The following is a 15,381-nucleotide window of genomic DNA, read 5'->3' as shown; positions in this document are numbered from 1 at the left end:
ACACATACACATACACATACACACACACACATACACACACACATACACATACACATACACATACACACACACACACACACACAATTCACTGGCTGTTTATCCAGCATAAATCAACAGTTCACATTCACACACATATACACACACACACACACACACACACACACACACACACACACACACACACACACACACACACACACACACACACACACACACACACACACACACACACACACACACACACACACACACACACACAATTCACCGGCTGTTTATCCAGCGTAAATCGACACACTCACACACTGCTTGCTTTAGGGAAATATCCGGAGAATCTTCACAAAGCAAACCTCTGCTTTCCACAGATCTGACACATACAGGAGAATAATGCAATTATAATACGGACAGCAATGATTCCCATGCACACTTATTATCTGATGCTCTAACAGAATGAGTCATCCTGTTTGTATGCAAGCCTGTTTTATATATGTATGTGTGTGTGTGTGTGTGTGTGTGTGCACCGTGGCCTTCCTCTGCTCATAACGAGGCGTTGTGATCCGCAGGTGACGGGGAAGTTTCGTGGAGGAGTAAATCCCTTCACCAGAGGTTGCTGTGGCAACGTGGATTATGTCTTATGCAGTCCCCTGGCACCGAGGTAAGATACTTCTCTCTCTGTGTGTGTGTGTGTGTGTGTGTGTGTGTGTGTGTGTGTGTGTGTGTGTGTGTGTGTGTGTGTGTGTGGTATATATGGATGCAAATTTCATATTCAAATGATGGCATGAAAGCAGACTAAATTTTGGATAGACTTTCAAACAGGTTTACCAACAGATTTCCACTTTGTTCTTAAAAGTGTTTTGTATTTCGGATTTCTCATGAAGCATTGAGTTGAAAAATAAAGATGTCAAGTTCTACAAAAAATAAAAATGATGCCTGTTAAACAAAATGTTTTACAAAAATAACATGAACAAACTGGGGGTTCTGGGTGATTTTTCAACTAAATAATGCCTGACACAACTCAAAGGTGTGCAGGATTACTGTCCATCAGTAGCAATAAAGGTTCTTTAAAAATAAATAATCTAAAATGAAGTTTGGGAAGTTTTGAATGAGTTAAAAATTTAAGAATATTAAAGTATCATATCTTACATGATTACCTCTCATATTGTATGCCTATGCATTGGCAGTGGGGTTACAGCCAATAAAATCCTGTCACATCCGTGCAAATCCAACAGTGTAGCACCATGTCTCTGTAGTGTGTGTGTGTGTGTGTGTGTGTGTGTGTGTGTGTGTGTGTGTGTGTGTGTGTGTGTGTGTGTGTGTGTGTGTGTGTGTGTGTGTGTGTGTGTGTGTGTGTGTGTGTGTGGTTCTGCCAGCAACCCTGGGGGGCGGCAGATGGCAGAGAGAATTGAATCAGTCTGAAGAACACCAGTAAAAGAGAAACAGAGCGCAGAGCGGGCTTTTTACTCACACAAAGCATCGCTAAAAGCCCAAACACAAGTTTTACAACCCATGGGGACGATGCCTGTTCCATAAAAATCAACAGTGTGACTGCGGAGAGATAACAGCAGGTGTGTGTGACATGCGGTGCTACAAGCATCTGGTGTTAAGTTGTTGCACCGTCCCTGAGGAAGGTTTCTGATTCAATGAACTGTCGAGTTAAAAATCTGTTTTAATTATTGAGTAACATGGCTTTTTGTGTTGGTTCATTAGTGAATGTGTTGGATGATATAACACATCCCATGTTTCACTCCCCAAGCTTCACCGCCATTAAATATTAAAGCAATTACTGTACACTGACAGCCATTTCATTATGAACGGCCCCGGACGACTCACTTAATGCTGTTTTTCTGCCAGGATATTGTTTTTGAAATGTGTTTTTTATAACGACAAATGAAACCGCACTCATTCCACCATTGCACTCTGCACTGTGTGTCTCTGGAAGGCACACATGGGTTCATAGTGAAGTATATATTGCAGCATATCAATAACTAGTAATGTTTATGGTACATTTCCATATGTTGTATTCATGTGTTCATACATGAAGGGCTTGGAAACATATTCAGAGTTTTTATTTGCATAAAAGTACCAATACAACACTGTAAAGTACTCCATTTCAAGTACAAGTACTGCATCAAGAATGGTACTTAAGTAAAAGTATTTAAATACAAGTACTAAAATGTACTTTAAAAGTATTTGGAGTTAAAGTATTTAAAGATATTTTTAAGCAAACACAGCAAATTTTCCCATTTAGGAAACTGGAACTGCCAATTAAGTTTTCTGTTAACCCACTCATGGTTTTACAGTAGTTACCTAAATACAATATAATACATCATACATGTGATGTCATATGTCCGTATATACTACAATATTCTCATGTAATCCTATGTGACAAAAACTGGCAATGTACATGTACTCAAGAACTGTAATTAAGTGCAATTTGAGGTACTTTACTTCATAGTCATTTTATACTACTTGACTATAATTTTAAAGCTGCTGTTGAAGTTTTTACTTTACTACTTTTATTTTAACGCATTAATCAGATGTTTATTCAGATTAACTTCTAAATGATATTGTATCTTTATAGATTAAGCAACCCGGCAGTATATATAATAGTTGAAGTTATCACATTTCTTTCACCCTTAGGTACATTACATGTTACTTGTTAGACACTTGTATCCAAACTGACTTATATACTCAATACTGTGGACAATCCCCACAGGAGCAATTTGGGGTGAAGTGTCTCAGGGACACAACGACATGCTGACTGCAGTGGGGTTTGAACCTGTCCATCCACTGCGCCACAGCCAGTGCTTGAAACACAGAGTATTACTGATGTAGAAACAAAGAGGATGCTCTAAAGACGGTGCAGTAAGATTTGAAGATGTAAATTCAGTTTGCTGTGAATGTTTCTCTCCTGTTGAGCGGTCATGAAGCCCCGCCCCCTCCTTCTCCTGAGTGTTTGTACTTTGATGTGAGAACTGTAATAGTACATTGTGTGCTGTTTCTTTCAGAGCTGCACACTTGTCATCCTGGTTGCTTTCAGTGAGGCACTAGACCGTTCAAATGTGATGGCTGCACTTACAACTGTGAGTGTGGTACTCTGTTCATGACTCGCTTCTTCTTCTTCTTTCAATAGGTACATGTTGGACCCCAAGAAAAAGCCCCATGTCAAAATTCAGCCCCCGTTCATCAGACCTGACTTTTCAGAGAGGCAGATCACCATCAAGATCAGCGACAACGGCATCCACAGCACCATCATCAGCTCCAAGGTGACTTCATTACAACTACTACATCTACCTGTTACTAGAGCTGCTCGATTATGGCAAAAATCATAATCTCGATTAATTGGGTCAAAAATTGATATCACGATTATTAAAAACGATTATCCATTTACTTTGAAAACATGAATTTATTGGAGAAAAAACATTTGAACAGTATATTTTTAACAGTTGATTACCCTGAACTTTAAGTATAACTCAACTGAAAAACCAATAAAAAAAAAAAATTCATAAAAACAAATAAATAATCGTTATCTTTCGATTACGTTGTTTTCCTAATCGTTGCGAAGCCATAATCGTAATTGCGATTAAAATATGATTAATTGAGCAGCCCTACCTGTTGCTCCATCACTTAACTGACGCACAGTAGGTCTTTCTTCTGCGGGGTTTAAGCATTTCAGCTCCCCTAATCCTCATCGTCTCACGTCAGAAATGTCACACCCAGTGCGTCCCCAGGTCCTCTTTGCTACTGAAAGACTTCAACTCTAGGGAGCATATCAAAGGAGCAGTCGCTCACCAAAGCAGTCATGAGAAATCCTCGTTTGTAAAACAGGGTATTTTTAGACACTTGACGTCAAAGCCAGGTGACTCACTGATAGGAGGGAATGACTTGGACCCCTGAGGTCTGTCATTTGTGTATATCGGTGATTTCAAAGACAAACAAACATGTCATTTTATTTAAAAAATACAATTAAAAAATGGTTGAGAGGCCAGTTGGTCTAAAATCATGCCATTTTTGATTAAACCCAACTTGGAAATATTTGATGGACGTAAGTGAGGGTCCTTTTAAGTATGCATAACAGATTTCATATGTACCTGTAAAACACACTCCTCACCTGGGGGGGCTCCTGTGAAGAAAAGCATCCATTGCCCTTTTAAATATATAGATATAAGAAGAAGATCCAATTCTTATTTTTTCTCATTTTTTCTGCAACTGCAAACAAACTTAAGGGCAAAAAAGAAAAATGTCCTCTGACTTTAAAAGAAGAGCTCCAACAGTTTTACACATCAAAGTGTGTTTACAGGTCTTGGGGAGTAGCCTGCTCCTGCATTATGTAAAGCAGCTGTGTTCATCTCTCTGAGCTCCACAGGGAGCTGCACACACTCTCATGCATAGCTGCGAGGGTCAGTGAGGACTGAAGGCTACAATTAAGAAAATGAAAGGAGGCTGTGGAGTTATCAAGAAGTGAGCTGAGCAGCGCCTCTGCCTCAGGCTAGCAGCTCCGGGCTATATTACCTACTTCTAGCACAACACAAGATCATTTACTGTCAGCAGACGAGTCGCTGAATAATGTCTGCTTCAGATTTGGACAAGAAAGAAGAATATGTGAAATTAAATAAACAACATCTCTGGTTTTGCTGGATTGATGTTGGCTTTAAACCAGGTGCAATGCTTGATAAGTTAAGCACTCTTTATTTATTTATACAAACTTTGTTTATTGATTTTCGTACACAAATTAAACAGAGATGACAGGGCGGTTGTGATCGACAGTATCACATTACAGTTGTGCAGATCACATAACATATGAAACATTACAACAAGACAAAAACAACAAAATACAAACAAACACATAACCTCATTCTCTTCAGGTAAGAGTACAAATAAATAAAAATAAATAAAAAATTTCACATATACATATATATACGTACATATAAAATAATAAAAAATATATTTAAGCAATAGCTCACGACAGGCCGTGGTATATGCTCATTATATCACAGCTAAGGGGCGTGGTTCGGCCCGACGCGAAGCAGGCAGTTTGCTTTTCAGCCCAACGGTATACTGTTTGTCTCAGACGCGGAGGGATACTGACTTGTTGTGAAAAGTAACTTACAATTCTACCCGTGGTATACGCTCAGTATATCACGGCTAAGAACCAATCAGATTGCTTGATTTTACTTGTCCGTTTTATAAATATATACAAACACATACATACATACATATTCGGGTCTTATGGGTCCCGGACACTTCGGAACTTCCCGGAGGAGCCTCTCAATGTGTAACGGATTTTTTCAAGCTGCAAATTATTAAAAATGTCCCTCATCCACATAGTGTGGGAAGGTGGTGTTGGTGATTTCCATCTTGTTAGAATAAAACGTCTTGCTAGTAATGTTGCAAAGGCTATAAGGTCTGCTTTGAGCCGAGGCAAAGGCAGGCTTGGGATGCCAAATACTGCAGTAATGGCATTAGGCTCTATAAGCGTCCCAGTTACCTCTGAGAAAGTACTGACAATTGAAGTCCAGTAGTTGTGCAGAGACGTACATGACCAAAACACATGCAAATGGGTTAAGCACTCTTTTTAACAAGTTAATTGAGAAACAAAACTGTCTATCCAACACTGAGATCATTTCATAGTTTCCATTTTGTTGGAAGTGGCTTCTCGAGAGACTTTTAAGCCACGACACATCAGTTGAACTGGTTTAGCTTCCCCCGTCTAAAACCAACCCCTTCCCCACAAACAGACATCATATAGAAAATAGGAGAACAAGGGGTGTCAACAAATATATTCAGGGGCGTAAACAACTAAGGTGAGTAGATAAATATTCAACACATAATGTAGGCCATGTAAACTAATAAAACAACGCATATTAAACAATTAAAAGAAAACGTATCTGTCGTGGCTTCCTTCCTTGTTTTTCCATCAAGCCACTAGACGCCTTAAACAGACAGTTCTAACTGGTTTCTTTCCTTTTAAATTACTCACAGTTTGAAGTGTTGCTTGGCCTCCGATGGTTTAGATCATGTTGCGATGTGTTTGCTCAAAATAAAATAACAAACTTTTGCACATACAACAAAGAAAATAGGCCTTTACAATATTGAAAAGAAATAGGCAAAACTCAAATAAAATAACAAACAACTTAGGTATTCTTTCTTTTTTTGATAATGCTTATAACTTCCTAACTTAAAGGGTACTTATACAATTTGTATGTACGTGTACGGTTAAAAACTGTTCCTCGACGGCGTCTCAACAGGTTTCCCATCACTGTGGCTTTAGCACAGGCGCCGTGGGAATTGTAGTCCTTTATAGTGCGTTGACTACAGACGTCACAATTAGGTGACCTTTCTTATAAAATCAAAATACTGGCTCTAACAACCCCAATCTAAATCAAATATGGGACAGAAAACAGTCAGAGCCATGGTCAGCTGGAGTTTTTTACCTGTCCATATCATTCAGGAAAATTCTCAAGTACATTTCAAAAGGTTGCTAAAAAATGATCTCAGTATTATTAAGTGAAATGTAACCGTATGTATTATTAAGTACAATGATTTGTATTCTTTTGTTTGGCCTTACAGTATGATGGCTCAAATTGGATGACCATTTTAGTTTTCACTTCATAGAACTGTAAATTGCATGAAATTATGAACTGTTTTGTTTTATGTATGTTTTGTGTGTGTGAGAAACCCCAGGAAGAATAGCCAATGCTCATGCTAGTGCTAATGGGGATCCTGATAAAGAATAAGAATTTACAGGAACGATTAACCTTTTAGGATTATTCACTCCACGGACTCATTAAAAGGAGCATTGTAGCCCCATTCTAATTCTTGCTAACTGAATCCCTGTGATTTTAAATTAATAAATTGACACTCGGTCACAAGGCATGAAATTGCAGCTGAGCGAGCTAAAACGTTCCCACATGTTGCTTTCCTTGTCAAACGCTATTCAGTGATGTCAAAGCAGGTATTTTGCCTTGGATAGCTAATGGAACACATCACAGGATATTAAGGCTACTGTAAGTGCTGACATTGGTGTTTCAGCATCTTATACAAGAGGCAATGCTGTAACCTTGAGGCTTTAACTTGACTTCAGTTTAGTACTTTAAGTTCTCACATGCACACCTCAGGTTGTAGAGTGAGATGTAAAGAGACAACATCACAAGACAAGAAACAACAATATCTGTCATATGAAATAGTTCTTCCACCCACTTACCAGCCTCCCACCTTCCTACAAAATACAAAGCATTTACAAACAAGGTTTAATTTATTGTTCTTACACAAGTGGAGATGTTAATAACAAATATATGGAGAGTATAAAAAAGCATAATACGGCCAGTTGAGTTGAGGTCATTTCAAAGCTGTTCTGGAAAATCTATGGTTCGTCACTTTTTTGCTTATAAGTTAAATACACACTATTCTTATTTCATGACAACCGAAAACTCCATCTGCAAATGAAAATCATGTAACAGAATTGGACCGATTATATATATCTGATAGATGAATAGACCTTGAGGTGGTATTGTGTTATTCACCAACATTGCTTTGAATGGAAAATGCCATGTAGTTTAACTTGGCCCTATGATCTGACTTTGACACGTCCTAAATTAACAGCTGCGCTATCTGTCACAGTAAGTGGAAAGCACCACAGGACAACACAAAAAAAAAAAGCCTTTAAGCAATGAATAGCCATTTTAAAGTGTTAAATGTCTTCAGGGCGGACCTCACAAAGAGCACCTTGACAGAGCGTGGGTCTAGTGATGGACTTTTTGGCTGCTGCCTGGATTGAGCACATGACCCTTTGGGTACAGGATCCTCTGTCACCACCATCCAGGAACCACATTAAAAGTGCAGCGTCCTGATAGAATCTCCCGAGACACGGAATCTCCATTAGAAAACAGCACTCAGTGTAAAGGAGGTTAAAGGATGGAGGTCATTTTAAAAATAGTGACTGCGTTTATTCTTGGTAAATTGTCAGCTTTCAAACAATATAATATGCATGAGGCGTATTTAGCGACAGGGTTTCAAATCTTTCTTTTGCTTTTCCTCTATTTTCCCCCCAGAGTTACAAGCAGCCGTCTGCATTCATCGTGACCCAGCACCCTTTACCGAACACAGTGAAGGACTTCTGGAGACTGGTGCTGGATTACCACTGCACGTCCATAGTGATGCTCAACGACGTGGACCCAGCGCAGGTAAACCCGACCTGATACATGGGCATAAACACACATACAATAAATAAAACAATCCTCAAGGGATATGGCAAGAAGCGCACTGACAAACACATGAAGCAGTTCCTTTCATCACAAGACTGCATCATATAAAGTCAAAGAAAAGGACAGCGTGGGAGCTGGATTCAGAGAGATATTCATTTTTTAGATTGTTTTCTTCCAGTATGAACCCAGGGGTTAAAAAAAAACATTGCGCTGGAAAAAGATATATTTCAAATATACAGTGGTTGTTTGAAATGAGCTGGATGCCGCAGAGTGGAAGCCATGAAAGCGCAGGTAGACGGAGAGACAGGCCTGAGGAAGAGACTATCCAGATTCCTCAGCCCGAGGCTCTGTCATAACACCTGCGGATCAAAGCCTGAAGCCTGGCTCGTTCTCCCCATCCAAATCCCCTTTCCCTAGGTGACTGACTGACTGGATGCATAGAGAAGGCCTTTCATTCAATATTCTCACTGTAGGCAGCCAGTCAGCCAGCCAAGGAAACAGCACAGGTGGGAAGGGAGGAAGGGGGAGATGGAGACGAGGGAGGCTTACTATCTTCCCCATCAGCATCTTTTGTTTTTGCATCTGTTGACTTTGTCAAACTCTGACAGGCTCTCAAAGGGAGCTGGAAAGTGCTGCCACACAGACTGTAAATGTGTTCCAGACACAAAGCGTATATTTGGGGGTCCATTTATGTGCGTGTGCTCAGGCCTGTTATTTGCATTCTTCTCAGGCGGTCTCTTTTCCCCATTGTTTGTTCATGACTCTGCATGTCTGTCTGCACAATCTGTCCATCTGTGCGTGAACGCTTCCGCTGCTCAGGTTTATTGCTGCGAGGCCGATGGTTCGGCTCCGCGGGTGCATTTTCTTAACTGGGCTTTTTCTCCTGACAAGCGGAAATGGGGGAGTTTTTCCAGCTCTTATGATGCTGTCGCAGGGGGTAATTTCTCCCGCTGCACTCTTCAAAACTGCTGCCGGAGCAGTCAATAACAATCATGTTCTGCTTTTTAAATTACTTTTTATTTTCTAATACTTTCTAATAGGTAGACAACTCCAGATTATAACTGTATTCTACACTTCTAAAAGAAAGTGAAAAAATACAGTTATCCAGTGTGAAGGTGACAAAAGTCTATTTATCGTTTAAGAAAAATTAAATGCTAATTACATTTTCTGTTCAGAGCAGATTCTCAGATTTTCTCTCACCTCACAAAGAAGTTTTATTAAAAAAAAACATGTTTTAAAAAAACAGAGATGAGAACAATTAGTCAAGGTTTTTCTGTTTGCGTTTGCTTTCTTTAAAAAGGTTCAGTTGATTGGAGAAAAAAGCTCTAGAGCACTGAGAACACATCTGAGTTTAATGTTTGGTCCTTTAAATATATATTTCAGCTTTTGTCTGAATGTTCTCCTGTGAGGAAGCAATTCATGATATATTTTTTTAAAGAAAGCACTTCACTTTCTCTCTCTGCCTCTTGTTCTTGTGATTCATGTCCTTACACTTTGTTATCTCACCTAAACCTGTTTTTATTGTACATCCACATGTAAGAAGCTGAAATCATTGTCACTGTTATGTCATTGGATTCTGAAACTAATGAATCATTTCCCGTTTTCTTTGTTTTCCTTGTGTGTTTTTCTTTGGTGTGTGTGTGTGTGTGTGTGTGTGTGTGTGTGTGTGTGTGTGTGTGTGTGTGTGTGTGTGTGTGTGTGTGTGTGTGTGTGTGTGTGTGTGTGTGTGTGTGTGTGTTTGTCAGATACAGTGTGTGTAAGGAGTGTTTTGTTGTTAAGATTTTGTGGTTAAAAGTGGACTGTTAATGTTATTACTGTTGTCTCTGAGCTGTGGTCATGGAGCGAATGTTGACCCGAATGTCTCACAAACTTTGCTGAAGGCTGAACAAAAACCGACGATTCAACACCGACATCCCGACCATGGAGATCTGTGAGAAAACCCCTTTTTTTCTGAGTGGATTGACCTCAAGGTGCTTCACATTAACGTGTACTTTTCATGCCTTCTCCAGAGTATTAGTATTTGAGAAGTGATGGAGGAGGGGTCATTTAGATCAGCACCTCATGCATAGACAGGCAACACAAGTGATGAATATCTCAGAAAGGGGGATATCGAGAAAGGGAAGTCGTATCATATCATGTCTGGTGGTTGCAATCCAAATCCATTGAGATTTAGCAGAGTGGTGCAGTGAGGACATATTTTGTAGGCTAACCCAGAAGTTAGCATCGCAGGGGGTCCCTGGATAATGGGATTGCTCCATTGGATTCAAGTTTGTTGCAGAAAATATGATCTATGGCAAACACACATTTATGATGCTTTACACGAGTTGTTTAGCATGGTAATCGCCACATATTAACACCACTTGACGATCATATGGCTGTTGCATGGCTGTGCATTACCTGCGCTAAGCTAAAGGATGACGCAAGATTCCGTTTAGTAGTTTATATCGTCACTTGTTGACATCTGCAGGGGGTATTTACTGATGCATTTTATGTTGTGAACGTCTCTTCAGCTTGTGTTAACTACAGACCTTATTTCAGCGGTCAAACCAAAAACATTTTCAAAATGGCTAACTTGGAGACCAGGACGTTTTAAAATACTAAGTAATTTCCGTGTTTTAAGACTCATTCCTGCACCACTCTTGATTCCACAGCTAAGCTGAATACTTGATTCTGATTGGTCAATTTGGACATTCAACAGTCTGTTCTTTTTCGATAGCAGACTGCTGCTCTGAAGAAGGGACTATGTGCAGTCGTATTCATCTGCGGGAAGAAGCCCGGAACGTCAGTTGTTGCAACAAAAAAAACATTAGTGTCCCTCCTTCATAAAAACACTGTGGAATACTATTTGAATATTACATTTGATATGTTTTGGTTAGCACAAAACTTTGGATCCATGATGGCCAAATTGTTCCACGTAAAGACAAGAGAACAAAAATAAGAAAATTAAATCTAGTGTGAGTCAAATTGTTGATTTATTTAGTGAGCAGCCGTGTAGTAAGCTGGATAATGTGCAACCTGTCTCATATATCATGGCTCGTTGCATTTAATTCCTTACATGGTTCATTTAATCACAAATAAGTTTCTCAGGACTGAATGCAACCAGCAGAGATGCTACATGATAGGGTTTGATTATACTAGCCCCTTGTATTCCCTTCTTAAAGGTGCAGTACATCGTCCTCGGCCTCTACTTGTTTTAGTGGAGTTCAGTCGGGTGATTTCAACACGACACGAGTGCAGGACGGATAGATTCTGTTCTGAAAGATAACATTACCTCATCACAAGTCAGAACGAGTCCAGCCTTGCTCAACCAAAACAACTTTCTGTTTTCTGTCTGAAGAAAAAATAAGAAATTGTGTTTAGTTTGTTAGTTGTTTATGTTATAATCATAGGAATGGAAAGCGGTGTACAAGCCATCGTCCCATGTAGTGAAATGAAGATAACTGGTTGCTCATTCATTATTCTGTCTCTATTTTTTTTTTAATGGGTTTGTTTCATTTTTATATAGCCAACCTTTCAAAAGCTATGTTTGATACATCTTTTTTTATACGCTTTACTAAGCCTGGAATGGATGTTTTTATTTTGAGTGGAGTTTTTTTTCTTAATAAATTATAAATTCAGTAAATAAATGAAGTCATTATAAGAGGAAAAGTCAATGTTCTGCCTTGAAGTGTGTATAAGAAAGGATGATGACATGTTATTACAGGATAAGTGATGTGAGGAAGGGAAATGTGTGCACATATTGGGCTTTTAATTGAAGATGCCTTGAGATTTCAGTGCTAAAAAGTGACTACACACCCCCTTAATTTCTCAAAGACGGTGAATGGGTGACATCAGGAAGACGGAAAATGTCAAATGAATTTGCAGCAGCTGTCTGGTACAGCTCCAGTATCTCCTGCCACTCGGAGATGCAAAACCTTTCTCTTTTGTTGCTTTAAAGTCTAAAATGTTTTATTAATTTTGACCATTAAACAGACTAGTATTATGTAAGTGGAAGGTTTTAATTTGCATGAACTGAATATGAAAGAATAAGCCAGAATTTACATGGATGTTGGAAGTGGTGGATTTGGTCCGACTGCAATTTGCATGACAAATAAACCATTGTTGCCTTTTGAGAAGATGACGCATTGCTGGTTGAAAACTATTGTACACTATGGGGCGATGAATTACCGTTAGTGTTAGACTGGGTAACATTTAAAGGGACAGTTCAGCACAAAATCTAAAATATTAATTAATATCCTCTTACTTGTTTTGCTATTTATCAATTAAGATGGTTTGGATTTACATTATATGCGAGAGCAGGCAGATATTTTCACAGCCATTTCTCACTTGGACAAGCAAGACAATCTAAATTGATAAATAGCACTACAGGTAAAGGGGAAATATGAATTTGGGGGTGTACTGTACCTTTAAGAGCGGATGGTTCTGGAGGATGTACACGGTAATTAGTGAGGAAATTGAATCACTTTTTCAAGAATATTTTTTCTTCCCGTTTCTGGTGCATTCACCCTTTCCTTTGTCCAGAGATCAGGGTGCAAAGGTTAATAACTGAGGTAGTGAGTGTTCCCCCTACTAAGGTCTCACCCAGCTGCCTTACCATGAACACAGTAATGTTGAGAAACAGGATAATAATCTATATCAGTCATGTATTTTTGAATTGTTGTGAGGCTGAAGTTTGAAAGGATGCTTTTTGGGGAGATCTGATGGGTTTTTTGTCGGTGAAACAGCAAACTGGATCGTAATGAAAGACCTGAGTGTCTGAAAATAAGAGTCTATCACGAACACATATCGAAACACGATCGATGTCATTCCTCTTTAAGATGACTGCCATTAGTCCAACGTTCTTTTATTTGGGGATGGACATCGCTGCAGGTCAGGGAGCATTCCTGACAGTCAGAAAAAAATTCATGTTTCATTTGTAAGCCGCGAGCTGATGTGTTTTCTGAAGCTCAAATAGAAAGATCATTATGTATTAAAATATAGAATATACTATAAATGTAAATGCGTTCCTATTTTTGTGAAGAGGAAATATTTCCCAATGAGCAGAGTAAATAAAAGTGTCCAACTCTTGGAGTGAATTGATTCTTGTGAATTCATAATCTGCACAGCATTGTTATTTCTTGTATAGTCTGTTCAAATAATAATTACGTTGACATTTATAAGAGAATGCAAAAGCCATTAACTCCTTTAACCCTTATGTTGTGTTCGGGTCTCCCGTGACCCGTTGCATTTTCAAATTATATAATAATTACGCTCTAGTTTTTTTTGTCGCAACAAGGCTGCATGATATCCTCCACCACAGCTTTAGAAACACTACAAAACTGACTTTTAGCTAATTCTGAAGGTCTCTAAAAAAATTTTTAAAAAGTGTATAATTCGGATTTGGGGTCTGGGAAGATCCGGCAGAATGTTGTGGGTCACTCGGGGTCAAATTTGGCCCAATCAAGATTAAACTTTGACTTTAGACACCCCTCCCCCACCCCCTTCATCCACTGCAACACATTTTTTCGCAACATGCACCTGGGCCGTTTCTCAATCGCGAGGAAACTGGCTTCCAAGCCAATATTTCAAGGATACTACGTCATCGAGTGCCGCCGAAGGACTGTTCCAATCTCCAGCATACTTTGAATTCCACCGAGGCCGCGTCCTTGGTTTGGGGGTAATTTCGAGGCTGCACATGTGTAGACTTCGCGTCCTTCAAATCCCCACAATGCTTTGCGCACGGACCAATTAGCCCAAATCTGTGGAGGAAAATGTAAGGCGGAGCCTCTCATGACGCACACCTGCACACTTGCTAGCCTGTTCCACTCTTCGTTTTCCGATTGCCAGGAAGGATTCTTGCCTAGCTTCTGAAGCAAGTGACTCGGAAGACATGTGTTACCAAGCAAGCATCCTCGCGATTGAGAAAAGGCCAAGGTCTCCCCTCCCGCAGCCCCCCCTCCCCCCACGGTAACTCCTCCTTCCACAAAGAATATGTACACTAACAATTGAACTCACACATGCACGTGTGCAATATGTGGTGTAATGTGTTTTTGGGCCATACAATAACAGGACTGTACGTTTATGAATGCGTAATAAGTTAGTTATGATGTAGTAAAAACAATATTGGATGATAGTCATTATTTGAGTGTTTTGGACTGAGATAAATCATGGGTCAAAATTGACCCGCGAACACCATGAACGTTAACAGCTTTCAAACACAACACAAGGGTTAAAACTATATTTCTTAGCATATAGCTTTGTACTTTTATGTATTTCTTAGCACATTATCTATCCCAGGAAGCGAGGGATTTGTATACAAAAAGGCAAAGGTGGTCTTAGACGGTTTTTATTCGAAGGTAGCAGAAACATTTCAAATCATTTGAGTGCAAATGAAAGGCAACATTTCAACCATGTATTTACAGATGCACTGGCACTTAGACGCACTTTATAGAGGCGAGGTTATGAACTCCATTAGTGGAAAGAAAAGGAGACGGTGGTGTGCACACAGATCAGAAAGGGCACTCGGTTACATATTCTCTACATGCTTACAGTCTGGGAATGTTATGATCTAAATAGAAACTCAATTTTCCTGGTGAGGAACTTAAGTCAAGAGCGCCGCCACTCTGACGATGAACCGTTTTGGACATTTTAAGATAATTATAACACAAAAAAAAGAAATGAAATGGATTCTGCATCTGATGACCCTCGAATGTCTGGAGTGGATTCCCCTTCGATCAGTACTGACGAAAGAAGGAACCGGAAAGTACAGCTACAAAGCGTCCACTGAGAAGTCTGTTCTCCTCACTTGCTGACTCTCACAGTGGACGCATTGACAGTGGACAGGGTTAAGATGGCTCACTGATGCATTATGGGATTTTACAGGTATAATGCACCTCTATAATGCCTGGTCCCTGACCCTGTGCTACATTCTCTTCTCCCCCACTGCTTCAGAATAACAAAAACAAAAAAAGACCCCAATGTAGGAATGTCACGGTCACAAGCTTGCTTCACAGTTCGTAACATTTAACTGTTGATGGCGAGAAAGGACAGCGTGGCAGTCCAAGGTGCAAGGAATGGGCTTTTTAATTTTCCTTAAAATTCACTATCTTGTATCCCCCCCCCCCACACAGTGGCATCGATGACTCGTGATCTTGAGGCAAAACAGATAATAAAAAAAAAAAATACTAACAATATGCAAGTG

The 15,381-nt window shown here is 39.6% G+C and overlaps 1 protein-coding gene and 1 long non-coding RNA gene across 2 annotated transcripts in view; both read left to right on the top strand.

The window, feature by feature from the left end:
• Window positions 1-8,195, top strand: part of LOC104953864 (probable palmitoyltransferase ZDHHC8) — a 10,708-nt gene extending 2,513 nt beyond the window's left edge. Inside the window, exons 4-6 of the mRNA XM_010780896.1 lie at window positions 561-652; window positions 3,131-3,263; window positions 8,049-8,195. Coding sequence (XP_010779198.1) covers window positions 561-652; window positions 3,131-3,263; window positions 8,049-8,195 — 372 coding nt within the window. The remainder of the gene's footprint in view (window positions 1-560; window positions 653-3,130; window positions 3,264-8,048) is intronic.
• A 6,297-nt stretch (window positions 8,196-14,492) lies between these two features.
• The window catches only part of LOC104953862 (uncharacterized), a 1,111-nt gene continuing 222 nt past the window's right edge, over window positions 14,493-15,381 (top strand). The window contains exon 1 of the long non-coding RNA XR_799267.1: window positions 14,493-15,336. This is a non-coding gene — a long non-coding RNA (uncharacterized lncRNA). The remainder of the gene's footprint in view (window positions 15,337-15,381) is intronic.

Source organism: Notothenia coriiceps, unplaced genomic scaffold (genome assembly GCF_000735185.1).
Source record: "Notothenia coriiceps isolate Sejong01 unplaced genomic scaffold, NC01 NC01_scaffold00022214, whole genome shotgun sequence".
Lineage (NCBI taxonomy): Eukaryota > Metazoa > Chordata > Actinopteri > Perciformes > Nototheniidae > Notothenia > Notothenia coriiceps.
This window is presented reverse-complemented; position numbering and strand designations above follow the sequence as displayed.